The 15,808-nt window shown below is 33.9% G+C and overlaps 1 protein-coding gene and 1 long non-coding RNA gene across 5 annotated transcripts in view; one reads left to right on the forward strand and one right to left on the reverse strand.

Annotated features, from left to right (window-relative positions):
- LOC132033513 (G-type lectin S-receptor-like serine/threonine-protein kinase At4g27290) overlaps positions 1-14,893 on the reverse strand; it is a 39,267-nt gene extending 24,374 nt beyond the window's left edge. The window contains exons 1-7 of one of the 4 annotated variants that reach the window (XM_059423511.1): positions 13,229-14,883; positions 12,864-13,102; positions 12,523-12,733; positions 12,179-12,416; positions 11,939-12,089; positions 11,501-11,830; positions 10,284-10,748 (exon numbers count right to left, since the gene is read on the reverse strand). In XM_059423511.1, the coding sequence (XP_059279494.1) occupies positions 11,531-11,830; positions 11,939-12,089; positions 12,179-12,416; positions 12,523-12,733; positions 12,864-13,102; positions 13,229-14,513 (2,424 nt within the window). In that variant the 5' untranslated portion in view covers positions 14,514-14,883 and the 3' untranslated portion in view covers positions 10,284-10,748; positions 11,501-11,530. Of the gene's footprint in view, positions 1-10,283; positions 10,749-11,500; positions 11,831-11,938; positions 12,090-12,178; positions 12,417-12,522; positions 12,734-12,863; positions 13,103-13,228 lie in introns of those variants that run through there. The other 3 variants (XM_059423510.1, XM_059423509.1, XM_059423508.1) reach the window with 3 other exon arrangements.
- Positions 9,945-11,210, forward strand: LOC132033522 (uncharacterized). Its single transcript, XR_009408753.1, has 3 exons — positions 9,945-10,109; positions 10,627-10,818; positions 11,103-11,210. It is a non-coding gene; the product is annotated as an uncharacterized LOC132033522 (long non-coding RNA).
- Positions 14,894-15,808: the final 915 nt, after the last annotated feature.

Consider the following 15,808-nt stretch of genomic DNA (forward strand, 5'->3'; position numbering starts at 1 on the left):
AAGAAGCCATGGGATAGAGGAAGGTTTCTGTAATGAGGGAAATAAGATTTGGGTTTGGCCGGTTAAAATGGAATTGGTCGGGTTCTGGGTCGGGTTTGGAATGAGTTAATTTAGTGACCTGGACCTTTAATTAGATGCCACGTGTAAAATTTGGTATTTTAAAATCAATCATTCGAGTTGTTAATGGTACGTGGCATGAATGAGTCATTTCGACTATTAACAAATGGCATGAATGAGCCATTTCGAATAGTTCGATGACATATTTGAATTTTTTCTCTATTTTTAAAACCACTTTTTTCAACCTAAACTTCTTCCAGATGCATGAACTTAAGCCTAATGTCTTCTCATTTATTGATAGGTAAATTTACTATTTGGTATAAAAATAATATAGAATAGTGTTTAGATGAGGGGTAAAAATGGTCCATTAACTTTTAATGAGCATTTTTCGTAGTCTAACTTTGGACTTAGGACCTTCTCACTTTTAGTATAACTAATCTCTATGTTCGTGCGTTGCACGAATACATTTTGCGTCAAATATTACAAAATGCATTTTTTTTTATGATAATAAATATTTAAATGCACCAGTTGTTGAGTTAAACGGTCCAAAGAGACTCTTAACATGATGTGATATTGTCCGCTTTGGGCCAAGCCCGCACGGTTTTCCTCAAAAGGTCTCACATCATTAAAAGTATCCAACTCCTTATAAATAGCTCCCTTTTTTTTTTCAGCTATTAATGTGGTACTTTATTCGCACGCCCAACAATATATTCTAAAAATAATTATTACCAACGCGAATATGTGCGAAATACATTAATCAATTCCTTATAGTAAAAATGGAAAATAATATGTTATCAGAATCAACATAGGTAGTTTTTTTCTTAAGAATAGGATAGTTTGTTAAGTCTTAATCCACGAGAATATAAGTTTCAATGCAATAATAAAAATGCAATCAATTCCAAATTTTAGTTGACTTGGGAGTTCGGACTCTAAGTATTAGGCAATTAGATATTCAATAATATAATTTTATCCAGCATAGAATTGTTTCTTTTTTAAAGGGCATCGAAATCAATCAACATTTCATGAATATTTTCGTCGATCAACATCTATCTCTATCCAATAAACACTTCAACACTATTATCAACCTTTTAATGCGAAAACTTTTTATCAATAACACAAGTAGTACGCTAAAATTATTATTATAATTATTATTTAATTTGCTAAGATAATATTCTCTCACCAACGAAACAACTGATAATATTTTATAGGAGTATATTATTTATGAAAAATACCATCCCCAAACATTTCACATGTGCAACTTTTTCCCCGTATGTGTTTCTCTATTCCATTATAATGGTAGCACAAATGGATAATGTTGTTTTCAAATTTCTTAACTTTCTTTTCCATGAAAATTAATATACTTAAAAATTCACCCTTTTTTGCCAATGGAAAGATATTTAATACACTTTATTTGGGTTTTTGGCATTTTTTTTTTTAAAATTAAGTTGATCTCAATGAGTAAGATTAATATTTTTAAAATAAGTGAACCCCCTCTTTCAAACAATTCCAGCTATTATAGTTCCATCCACTTGCATAACTCCTCCTAATTCTAAAAAGGATTGGAAATATTATAATTTCATCCACACGCCTAAATCCTTCATTATTAAAATTCAAGTAACCAACCAGTAGTTTATTAGTATTAGGATTTTACATGGTATACGAATTACTTGCAAATATTAGAATGAGGTATATTACAATCTTACTCAAGATATAATTATTGTTCAATAGTATACTTTTAACTTTTGAAGGGTAATTTGTCTACACGACATGTGTTACTTCATACTCATAAAATTAATTGATCAACACGTGATTCTTTCTTCCTTTTTTTGTTCTGTTTTTTCCTTTGTAGATTAGTTATTTATGTTGGTATACCTTACAGTGGTGTTTGTCTAAATGGAATAATATCTCGTATCATATCAATAAATAATTAATATCATACTTTAGCACTTGAGTTTGGAAAAGGAAACACTACTATGAGATTTAAAAAAAAAATTAATTAGATTAGGAACCAAATTTCAGAAGTAGTATTTGTCTAAAACTCTATCTTCAAATGGGACAAATTTTTTATTTACCAAAATAGACAATAGAAATATGATAGAATTAGACTAAAAGGGTATAAAAGTCGTTTAATAGTTGAAGAATATTTTGGTCAACTAACATTTATATTCATGCTTTTTAAATAGTACTAGTTTCTATAAACGTACATTGTATGTTATTCCCCATCAGTTATCACAAAAAAATAAATAAATTAGGTAATATTACTTGTAATTATATTATAGCTGTTTTATGAGGTACAAAATATTATTAGACACTAATTTTAATAGTGAGGTAAAGGATGTTATTAAAAAATTTAAAATTCTCAATTTTAAAATATGTAGCATGTGCTTACTACTTACCATGTGATCACAACCATAATTCTAACACAAATTTTTCTCATTAATTATTACTTGAAGGAACAATAAACTGGAATTAGATTTGGAGTGGGATTAATCTTATTGTCAACATAAAATTATTATTAATTAAAAGAGTCAAAAGTTCGGCAATGATAAATTTGTAGTTGAATCAAATTCCTTTTCGTGCTTTTCTTCTTTTTAATTGCATCAGAGAATTAATAGGTCGAAGATTCTTTAGTTAATTAGTTTGAGAATTGAAATTCCGAAGTAGAATTTGTTTAAAACTCTATTTGAATTGTGATTTTTTATTTATCAAAATAGTCAATGGAAATATGGTAGAATTAGACTAAAAGAGTATAAAAATCGTTCGATATTTGATGGATATTTTGGTCAACCAACATTTATATTCATGCTTTTATAATAATATAGATAGATAGATATAGATATGATAAAACAAATGGACCATTTAGGAAGAAATCAAGATGGAAATTTCATAATTGTGATGTTAACATGATATGTAACTATCAGCCTAACTTATTAGTATTAGTTAGCTATGTCCATCAAGAAATTAAAGGCCTGACTTTTTAGGAGGATACAAGTGTTGTACAGGTCTCATTTGAATTTTTGTCCCAAAGTTTGACGCACAGAAACTTACACCAAATTGACACACTCACTTTCTTCTTAAAAGTGAAGGGCCTATATAATAAATACATTAGATGATGAAAGCCCGTGCTAGCATAAAAAATAATATTACATTTTTTTATTATATTTAAAAAAAATGATATATTTTTATGTTTAGAAATCATTTAATTTGAAACTTCCCCTTTTAGCTTTAATGAAATGATTTAAATCCACACAAATATCTATGACTTGTTTTTTACCACAAGTTTAAAAAAAATTTCCTTTCTTTTTTAAACTTCGTGCCTAGTCAAACTATGTCACATAAATTAGGACAGAGAGAGTACCTTTTAACAATATAATTATGAAATTCTTATTATAGAAAGTATTATAATTTAATTAATTGAAAATATCAATAAATTATTTTACTTAGTCCGCTTCTCTCATATATGACTTTTCTGGTTTGGTTCTTCAATTGAAAGATTTGAAATACACCTTTTCCTACCAAGTTTCATGTCATCATCTCTTTCTACTCAACAACACCGAAAAGCGCTTTTAATAACAAGATTCGTTGTAATCTTAAATTTTAAGTATATGTGTATACGTTTCTTGACCGTTTATATTTCGTCTTCTTGATGTTATTCCCCATTATTTATGTGAGACGTATGTGTCTAAAATTAGTGCATTTTTATCCTTACCCAAAGGTATAAGTTTTAAATCTTTTAGTTTTATGACTTCTTTCCTAGTTTTTGTGTTCAATTTAAATCGTTATTTCTTTTTTCCTGAATTTCTCTTCTTTAAATTTTCTCTAAGCGTACCTTTACCATTTTCTGAACTTATTATCATTATTTAAATGTCCTATTTTATTTATTTATTTTGCAATTGTCTCTTACTTCTTCACGTAGACCCCACCTTAATTTTTTTTCTTTTTTGCAATTATCTTCTACTCTTTCACTTGAACCCCACCTTATTTTTTTTTCTTTTTTGCAAATGTCTTCTACTTATTCACGTGGACCCATCTTAATTTTTTTTTTCTTTGCGATTGTCTCCTACTCATTCACGTGACCCCACCTTAATTTTTTTTTTTTAAACTATTAACTATTATAGAAGATTGAGATGACGACCAAATCCACTCTTCTATGATAGTAGAAATTTCAATAATAAGAAGACTCTTTTTTAAACAGACTTCTAATGAAATCCATGAATAATTAATTTCGCAAAATTTAAGTGTGAAATTCGAACTTATTAGTTTGCTATAGTTTCATACTATAACTTTAACTCATTCTCAAGTTGAAGTTCAGTTAAGAGTCGTGACCAAAAATAATTTTTTAAAATATTATACCAGAAGTTTAATGTAGAATAAAGCTCTCAATTTGGAATTATCAACAAATTTGACCCCCGTATTACGAGGGCCTATTGTAGGCAGCCTTATCTTGCATTTTTGTAATAAATTGTATCCACGATTCAAACTCGTGACACTTTACCGGTTAAGCCAAGGTTTCCTTCCTTTTTAGCCTTCATATTTTCCTTTATTTCTCTCCTCCTCTTCACTGGGGCTGCTTATCGGGCGGATCGGACGGATTATTATGTTAACGGTTCGGCTTAACGGTTATCGGCTTTTAAAAGTACTAATCCGCTAGCCAACCTATAAGATATCGGTTGGTTCGGTATCGGATTAGCAATTATCGGACGGTTATCGGGCGGTGTATCGGTTAAGTATAGGTTACCACATTCAATCTTTTATTTTGGTTATTTACATCCCAAGATTTTAAGGACTACTGGACTAGTACTCTTCTGGTTGAATAAAATGTCCTTAAGGGAGTGAATATGCCAATGTAAATATTGGATCGTTGATTCTGCCTTTTGTCAGGTTGTAATATCAAGAGTTTAATAGCAGAAGCAACTGGCTTTGTTCCAAAGTAGAACTTCAATATTATTTGTATTCATAAATCAGAGGAAGTATGTATCTGAATTTATTCATTGTGTTCACAATATCATTAATTATAATTGAACAATCAAGTGCAGGCAGGCATTCATCAGAAAGAGTTCACAATTAATGCTTGAGAAAAACAAATATCTTCCAGCAGCTAGATCACCAGGGAACTTTAAGCAAGGTGAATCCCTTCACCTAAGCAGTTCTTCTTGTCCTTTTACCATACACCAAAGATTAACATCCAAAATGCTCTTATAAGTCTAGCACAAGTCATCGTGCAAAATTATGTCCAATCATAGTTCTAATACTAATGAAAAGGCAAAAGTAATCATCACTTTCAAAATTTTATACACTTACCAACACGTGTTAATTTGTCCCTTGCAGTTGCAGGTGCTTTTTCTTAGTACATAGTACATAATACAAAATATCACAAAAGCAAAGGAGCCCCCCCAGACTCAGTAGAGCATCAAATTGTTGGAAGAACTAACAAGAACCAAAACAGAATTGCACAACTTCTTTCAGTACATAAGAGCTTTTCCTTGCACAACTTCTTTCGCACAACTGCTGGTGCTTTTTCTATTGTAGCAACCAGCAAGTATCCTACAATAAAAAACAGAATTGTTACTATGTAAAATTTTAAGTGCATTCAAACAAACAACGAGAAGATAACAGAACATTATGAAAGTCACCTTGTACTATATGTCAACTACAGTAGGGTCTTTCCCAAATAACAAGCAATCAAGAGAAAATTATCATAATGAGTCATGTAATAAGTATAAACTATTTACAACAATAATATACAACAAATATAATAAAAAGTATTATTACCTTGTTCAAGCTATTTTCGAGATTATCAAGATCTTCCTCAACGCTAACAAGGTTGTTTTAATTTTTCACTTCGAAGCCAATCTTGAAGACACACTAGAGCTTGCACTAATTTAGGAGTCAATGAACTCCTAAATGAATCAAGAAGACGTCCTCCGTACTAAATGCGATTCGGATGCCACACTTGAAAACTGTACAACTAATACATCACGAGCCATCTCTCGGCAAGAATAGGAAATCTAGCCGAGTTCATCTTCCACCGCCTAGGATGTTAAATTCTTTACTATCATCCTCAGTTTCTTCACCAAAATATTTATCTAACTCCGTTCTAGCATCCACACCTCCACTCGATGTTTTATAGTTCTTTAGATCTTTCATGAGTGATTCTAAAAGTCCTGTACTTTGGGTACTTACTTGACTGCTAGAAAGCCCGGAAGTAGAAGTGTCCAGTGAAGAGCAAGGTGAAGATTCAGCAAGCACGCTGCCTTTTGAGTTGGATTTTACATACTCGCTAAATAATGAAGTCATGTACTTCTTTACTTCTGCTTGTATAGATGGCCCTTTTTCCCCAAACATCTTTACAAGTGCATAGCTAACTGATTCAAGCTTGTAACGAGGATCCAACATACACGAAATAAAAATTATCTTGTTCATTTTTGCTGGATCTCCCCAATACTTATTAAATTTTTCTTGCATCTTTTTTGCCATATCGCTTAAACCAGTGTCTTCGCTTGCCATCAATTGATTCAAATAAACAGCAACCGCACAAATTTCAAGAAAATGAATATTTGACGTAACATAACGTGATCCAGATATTTTCAAAGTAAGAAGATAAAATATCTCAAGAAATCTCGTAATTCTTTTCACATGGACCCAATCACTACTCAAAAGTTCACCTAGCAAAGGATTCCAATTTCAACATAAGAATTTTCAAGATAATGTCTTAGGCCAATTTCACGGGAAGCATAATTTGAAAATGCATTCTCAAATTCAACAACCCTACTCAACATCAGATAGGTGGAATTCCACCTAGTTGGAACGTCTAAACATAAAGATTTTTTGCAACTGAGTTGTTCATCGTCACAACTTTCTTGAAATCTTTTCAACCTCGCAGATCGCCTAACATATCTAATGCATGTCTAACACGTTCAATAGACAAAGAGCATTCTTTTAAACCATCCGGGACAACAAGATTCATGATATGAGCCATACACCTCACGTGAAGGTGATTACCGTTCATCAAATTAGTTCCCATTTTTGTTAATTGCTTAGACAATTCTTTTACTGTCACATCATTTGAGCTTGCATTATCAACTGTGTGACAAGAAAGATCTTATTTATCCCCACTCACGTAAGCACCTACTAATACCATTTGCCATATCTTCACCTTTATGGCTAATACTAGGACAAAAATTAAGTATTTTCTTGCGCATGTTCCAATCACTATCGATCCAATGGGCAGTGATACACATGTAATTGATTCTTTGTATAGAAGTCCATGTGTCAGTGGTAATACAAATTCTCTGTTTTGTTTCTATAAAATACCTCCTCAACTTTTGCTTTTCTTCATTAAACAGATTAAAAAAGTTCCTAGTTACAGTACTACGGGAAGGGATCCAAAAATGAGGTTGAGCCATTTTCATAAATTCTTTAAAACCTTCTTTTTCGACAAAGCTAAAAGGAAGCTCATCAACTATTACCATACGACATAAAGCCTTCCTACACTCTTCTTGGTCAAATTTCCAAGAGACAACAAGCCTACATCACCTTGACTACCCCCGGAATAGATTTAAAGCCTATGGTTGATTGTTTTTTATCAACAAGAGGAGTAGGAAGTTTAGGACATGTCAACAAATGACCAAGAAGAGTCGACGTACCATCTCTTGACTTAAAATAGTACAACTTATAGCAATGGCTACATTTTGCTTTCGTACCTTCGGAAGTTTCAACTTCTGTAAAATGATCCCAAGCAACAGACCTTTTTCTCCTTTTTTTAGCACTAGTTGACAAAGTTATCTCAGCATGACTTGCTGCATTTGAAGCCTCACTTTCACCTATCACCTTATCACTTTGTTCAGCGATGCTACAAGTTTAAGACTTTGAGTCCCTGTAATAAGAAAAAAATAATTCAATAAACAACCAAAATTAGAATAGGCAAAATATGATCGTCACAACAAATAGTAACGGAAAATACACATAGCACAGAAAAATAGAGAATTTGTTAATCCAAATACAACACAGACACATTATGGTAGTGGAAGCAAAATTGAAAATAGAAACAGAGCAAAAATTGCAACACATTTACATCACAGGGCTGGAAATAGATGAACAGATAGTCAAGCCAAATGAAACTCTTGCAAAAATAGATCACACAAGACCTTAGTTCATGTATCGAGCCAAATAAATCGATTTGTAGTTTTTGATTTTATCGAACAGTGGTGTGAACTTGAAGTTGCTACTTGCTAATACTAGGAAATATGTGTCTTTATGGAGTATTAACTAGGGAGAATTCTAAACGTTGCAAAATAGAGGAAACCCCATGGATCAGAAGGGGAAAACCCATTACGATCATAAGTGGAAAAAAAAAACTCAAAATTTACCTTGCGTGTAGTAGCAGACTAGCGATTCTTTGCTGAGTTGTTGTGGACTTGTGGTTTAATAACAAATGCAGCCCACTTTTGCGATCTTCTCTTGACGCCGTGTAAAAAGCAAAAAAAAACCCTAGGAATCCATTAGTTGAGTGGAAAATGACAACAGTTCCTACCCTTTAGGTAAAATGAGGGTTATTTTCTAATCTATAGTTGCAGTCTTATTTACTAAATGGGCTGTCTTATTAACTAAATGGGCTTGGCCTGCTGAGGCTTATCTTTAAGTTTACAAATTATAATTACCATACATATTTTATATGTTTAGGGATAAAAATATAATAAAATATAATAAATTCTTAACGGGTTAACGGTTTACCCAATAAGAAAATTGAGTAATCCGTCCCCCGCACCGATAAGCCGTTAATTATAAAATTTAAATCCATTCCCCACCCGCTAATCCGATAACCCAATACCAATAAGCCAATAAGCCAATTTTGCGGTTGGGTTATCGGTAGCGGTCGGTTTTGAACAGCCCTACTCTTCACTCCATCTTCCCGGTTTAAAGCCTCAATTACAAGAAACTTTACTTTGAGACTTTTCAGTCTATCTCGAGCAGTCGCATCTCCATTTCCACTCTAGGTCTACATATTTTGGTATAGTCCCTTGCTGCTACTTGATTTTAATATTTGGGGAAAATTGGTGGGAGTGTGATACTGCAATGTTGTTGTAATTCTACATCACCTGTACACCGATTTGAGTTAATTTCGCATTCACTTATAAAAAATATTATTGGTGAATATACCGATAAATTACAGTTGAAAAATAAAATGAACAAAATAAAGAAACTAAAATAAATATTCTTCGGGATGAGGCGCGGATATCTCGCTCTCTCGCTCTCTTTAAGTAGATTCAAGCCCGCTGCAATATAATCTTCACCAGCCCAGCAATATAACTCTAACTTGTGCCTTCCAGGATACAACAACCCGTCAATGTCATACGACTCAACAAACTCGACTGACAAGATATTGAGTCCAAAGATCCACCAAAAGAACACTTTCCTTCAACATAAAATTACTCTCTTTTCAACTCTGTATTTCATGCACTTTTATGTTTTCTCCACACCCCCACAAGGTAAGGATGACAAACTATTTATAGGTGAAAAAATTCATCCTTGAATTGGATTGGATGAGAGGTGGGAAGGTGGGTAATAAATTGGTAATAATATGGAGAATATGGAAGAATAAAGAGTTGGAGGTTATAAGAGTTACAATGGATATAATTGCCACATTTTACCACTCACTCATATGGATAATGAGGCATAATTGCCACTTTCTTGAATGACCATTTGTAAGAATATTGCAGCAAAATGAATTGTACCATGATGCACTTTAATATAATGTTATTTAATATTAAAATGCTCACACTAACCAACAAATATTATTTAAGAAGAAAAAAATTTGATCCCATTCTTTTGAAACTACTTTCTGGCTTTTCTTAATTGTTCTTTAGCTAAAAAAACAGAGGATATTTGATATTTCTATCCCTGATTAGTCTCCCCCCTTTAAGTACTTGTCTGGCTTTTGAATGGTTCAAACTATATTGCTTCGTTTCAGCAGAGTTAGCGAATACATAACAAATGAAACTACTTTTGGCTTCATGTTAGATGGGTTTTGAATGGGCAGCATTTGGGAACAGGTAATGCAATTTTCGTCTTACTTAATATTGTCCCGCAATGACATTCTGTGCAATGCTTGAAGGTGAGTATTTTCGTGCTCGGATATAGTCTTTATTTCTCTTTTCTACTTTCCACAGTTGTCTGCTAACATGGACAATTGTGAATGCTGAAGATGGTTTTGTTTGCTATAGGAATAGAAGAAGATTTCATTCTTAAGCAGATAACATCTTTGGGTAGAAAAATCCAAATTGCTGTTTAATTAAGATATTGTTGTATTATTCAAGAATCAAAGTTCTAAGTTATTTGTAAAACTAATGTTCATGTGCACACAAGTCAAAAAAGTTATCTTGTTCGCACTCTACCGAGGATCTAACAATGTGATTGTGACTACATTTTTTGAACTTCCTGTCTGTGGTTCCGAGTTTTCTGCATCATGTACCTTTCTTCGGTAAAAACCCCTGATTCTTTACCTTCTGGCAGTAGATTTTCATTACCCAACATCTGAACCACAGAACAAAATGTTTGGTGTATCTTCAGGTCCCTTTGCACTCATAATAAACCCACTTGGATTGACCTCAAAGCTTGAGAAATATGGCAAGAATCAGCTGGCTGCTTATCAATTAGTTCCAAGGACCTATCTACTTTATAAACTCCCATGCCTGTTGTAGTTTAGATGATGGATCATGAAAAATACCATGTGTTGTAAAGAAGAGAAAAGACTTAGAGCCCGTTTGGATTGGCTTATACTTAAAGTTCGTTTGCGGCTTATAAAATGTTGAAAAAATAAGTTGGGGTAGTCCAACTTATTTTTTTTGGCTTATAAGTTCGTTTTCACTTATGTTCGCTTTAGATAAACTAAGTTAAATGGGTCCAATTATTTTTTTTGTACCTTATTTTAAGACAAAATGACTTTAATTTTGGCTACAGCCAAACAACAAAAAAGTCTGAAACAGCTTTATAAGCCAACTTATAAGCCAATCCAAACGGGCTCTTAGTATATATATGTATAAAAGAGACTATATATAGAGTCTACTTGTTTAGAAGGTTAAGGTTGTGATCAATTAAAACAGACTATTCTCATTTGTTGTGCAATTCAAATAATATATGCATCTTTCTTCAAACTGATTTTGTTGGGAATTTTATACTTTTCAATCAAGCAGTATAATGCAATTTGAATATTCATATATCATTAAAGAATGATCGAACTACTTTTTGAGGTGAATCAGGTTATTGGCGTCATTGCATCAATTGGTAAATTTCTGCTCATTGGCTCATAGCTCTCTGCTCATAAATTTGAAAGTTTTTTTCTTATCATCTTTCAAAAACTTATATAGTTAGGATTTAATTTAGTCCAGTAGATGTATGATTTCTTTATTGAAAAGGAGGATGTGCCAGAAAGTTCTGCTATTACCTTGTTGGTTGTGACTTATCTTGTCACACTCTACCGAGGATCTAACAATGTGATTGTGACTTCATTTTTTGAACTAACCTGCGATCCTGATTTTGCTTCAGCAAATATGTTTCTTTCTGTGAAAAAACCTGGTTCTTTAGCCTTCGGAAGTAGACTCTCATTAGCCAACATCAGAACTACAGAAGACATGCTTGGTCTATCATCTGGATGTTGTTGCACACATAATAAACCCACTTGGATTGACCTTAAAACTTGAGAAATATCGCAAGAATCAGCAAGGTGCTCATCAATTAGTTCCAAGGACCTGTCTTCTTTGTAAAGCTTCCATGCCTGTTTGAGTTTAGATCATATGGATCATGACAAATTTAAACTGTTGTAAAGAAGGAAAAAAAAAAAAAAAACAGAGTTGTGTTGTAATACATATTATACTGAGCTTACATGACCGAGAAGGTTGAGGTTGTGATCTTGATGGAAAAATCCTCTATTTCTCTTGCAACTCACAATCTCTAACACCAAGACACCAAAGCTAAACACATCTGATTTTACCGAGAAGATCCCATCTATTGCATATTCTGGGGACATGTAGCCACTGTGCCAAAAAAAAAAAAAAAAAAACATGAGAATTAAAGAAGCAAGATGTTATCTGGGAGTTCATTGTATGATATTATAGATTCTTACTGTGTCCCAACCACTTTGCGTGTTTTTGCTCCCATCTCATTTCCTGCAACACTTCTGGCTAAGCCAAAATCTGATATCTTAGGATTCATATCTGTATCTAGCAAAATGTTGCTTGCTTTAAGGTCTCTATGGATAATTCGTAGTCGAGAATCTTGATGAAGATATAATAAGCCACGAGCAATTCCATTTATGATGTCGAAACGCTTTGGCCAATCAAGTAATCTGCTCTTTGTTTTATCTACAAATACAAATTAAGCTTTCTTGTTAGCAGCTTCTTTCATGTTATGACTAATTGATCAAAGTATTACTCATTTTAGCATGGGTAGTAAGTTAGAAATCCAAACCAAATATGTATGAATTCAGGCTTTTGTTAGGCATGTATTCATAGATCAACATCTTTTCTTCCCCTTGGATGCAGCAACCCAGAAGTCTCACAAGATTTCGGTGCTGAAGCTTGGCAATATAGATAACTTCATTCTTGTATTCATCAAGTCCTTGCATGGAAGTCCTTGACAGTCTCTTTACGGCAATTTCTTGTCCCTCTTCCAGCACTCCCTAGAAATGGCAAATGGATAATAGCAGAACATAGATTTTACAAAGACGAAGATATTGCAGAATGAAATTCATATTTGACAGTCTAATCTTGAGCATAAACTAGTTGCTTTTCCAACAAATTTGCACACACCTTGTAAACTGGTCCAAATCCACCCTCTCCGATCTTGTTGCTCTCTGAAAAGTTATTTGTGGCTCTTGTTATTGTCGACAATTGGAACACTGGCAGCTCAGAATCTTCTTTGAGTTTCAGTTTCTTCCTTTTCCGTTTGTACAACAACATAATCAGGCTTAGCAGAATCATTGCCATTAACAATGAGAAACTCACTGCGAGTATCTTTTCCTTCTTTATTTTTGAACCTGCCTCAGATTCTACAATCAATTTTTAGATCAGCCACTGCAAATGAAGATAGGCCACTAACTCGGCAAAATACCGTCTCCATTTGTTGAAAAATTAAGCTAAAACACATCATGGGTAATTCTTAAACAAGTTCTTACCTTGCTCTGAAGAATCCATCCTGATGTAAATGTCTTGTCCTCTTTCAGGCAGCTTTCTGATGTCAATCAATTCCCCAAACCAAAATAAGCAACCTTTGTCTCCATTGCTTACATCGAGACTTGAATAAGCTGTGCAGGAGCAGTTCCTTGAGCATACTTGCCTGCAACCTTCAAGTGTCATGGTTTTATCGTACTGAGAGTGCTTAGTATCCGGCAACTTGATTCTAGAATATTTTCGAAATACATGTTCCTTGTTGCAATCTAAAGGTGTCCTCCGAACACACCCTTCTGACCAATCTCCCTTTTCCCATTGTTGTGTATGTTTAGCTATAAACTTCTCCAAACATCCACAAGTAGGTGTATTATCTATATCACAGCTCCCATAGGCACCACATAAGCTATATGTATCACAGTTATCTGCAGGTAAATTGTAGTAAATATTCCATCTCTTTGTCCGATCCACCCACGTCAAACGTTGTATATCACCGTTGCTCGTCAGGACTAGTCTTGTTAAAACCGAGCTGTTAATGAGTGAAAAGCTATAGTAAACCTCCTCTTTGTTGAAAATAAAGTGAAAATGGCAGCATTCTAGTAGTGGTATAGGTGACCCACTAAATCGTAAACCATTCCATGGTCCTATACGAGCCGATACACTTGTGCCACGTTTGGTGAGGGCCTGTGGATATCCAGTAGGATCAATGTTACGAGTGAATTCGCCTGGAGCTGGATCATTATTGTTCTTCCATGCTGAAAGGTAAACCTCATGTCGAGTTTTAAAATTCTTGCCAAGCTTCATACCTGGCATGTGCGTATCAGTTGGAAAATGGAAGCTCTGCCAGAGGAAATCTTCTGGGTAGTCATCCTTTGCATCTTTTACAACAAGATTACCAGTATCTAAAAGCATTGCAACTGGATTTTGGACTGATCTTGAAGTGTTAGTGGACCATATAGTTTCATTCTTGTCATTGAGTAGAGCAAGTGTTCCTGGCTTGCTGACCTTCAAAACAGCAGAAGATGTATTTGTGAGTGGTTTTTCTCTATTGGCAACCCATACAACTGTTTGCACATAAGGAAGAATTTGCTTGTACCATATCCCAATATATCTATTTGAGGAACCGCTGGGGCTGAAAAATCCCAGCTCAAAAGTTCCACGGGATGAAACAATAGTTTCACCATCTTTAATCAATTGATTTGTAGAGATTAAGTCTGTTTTTGTAGTAGGTAAAGTCTTGTGTATAGAAGAGCAGAAAGCCAGCAGGAAAAGTAGGAAGAAACTGGCTTTCATTGATATGATGCCCTGAGGTCTAAGCCTTTTGATTAGTCTTTAGACCAAATTGGACATAAGTGTAGTGCTTATATTTCTGATATTTGTATTAGTTCATCCTTTGGGACACAGCATGATATTTATCTGTTTGAATAATCGTTAAATAATGGTGGCTGTAGACAAGCATTTAAAGTTTGTAGGGTTCTTAATGTCTCTTTGACAAAGTTTACATCCAATGATGTTATTGTTAGTATCAGAAGGCTATGATCAATCCATCACCACCTGACTTTTATGGATGATTCTATTGACAATTCTAGCCATTTGGATTTTGGTTCCAAAGCTTGCCATTCCACAACTTGAACCACCTAACTGACACTTGGAGTCAGCACTTCGTCTGAATATTTTACTGAGAGGTTGGTAGTTGGATGCATTTTGAGGCCACTTTAATGTTTTCATCTAATGCCACATTTATTATATACAAATCAATTATTTAAAAAAAAAAAAAAAAAAAACTTGACTATTACAATACATAAAATGGAGAAAACTAGCTAAGAAGAAAGAACACTGTTTGCCGTTGAAGAGTGTCCCAACGCCGATCTAATAATGTTATGGTTGATTTACATTCCTTGAAATGGTAGGTTCCTGCTTAAGACTTTCATTACCTAATAACTCACCCACTTTTATTGACTTCAGAATATTGTTGAGATATACTCCCTCCTGTCCAAAATAATTGAGGTTGTAGACTTTGGCACGTGAATCATTTTTTTTGCGCGGATTGCCCTTCTTTTGGGGTGGTCTTTAAATTTTGCCCCTCAAATTTGTGGTCTTTAAATTTTGCCCCTCATATTTCTGGTCTTTAAGTTGTGCCCTTCGCTTGGAAAGGTGGGCGAATACATGAAGTTCTGGATTCGAACCACCGCTCAAGCATAAAATAAAAAATAATTTCGCAAGGCAGATCGGGGAGTGTATGCCGGATCCGCATACAATCTTTAAGGAAAAGCTAAAGTTATGCCGGATCCGCATAACTAAAAGTCCGCCCCATAAGGCAGAATTTTTCCTAAGACATAGTTTAGTTATGCCTTATGGGGCAGAATTTTAGTTAAGGCATAACAAAATTATGCCCCATAAGGCAAGAAATTTTCCTTAAGGCATAGACTTTGCCTTATAAAGCAAAGTTTAAGTTATGCCTTAAGGAAAAGTTCCGCCTTATGGGCATACTTTTAGTTATGTCTTTGGGGCATACTTTTTAGTTAAGGCATAACTAAAAGGGCAATTCGCAGAATTGCCCTTCGTTTGGGGTGGTCTTTAAATTTTGC

This window comes from Lycium ferocissimum, chromosome 10, assembly GCF_029784015.1.
Source record: "Lycium ferocissimum isolate CSIRO_LF1 chromosome 10, AGI_CSIRO_Lferr_CH_V1, whole genome shotgun sequence".
NCBI classification, from domain to species: domain Eukaryota; kingdom Viridiplantae; phylum Streptophyta; class Magnoliopsida; order Solanales; family Solanaceae; genus Lycium; species Lycium ferocissimum.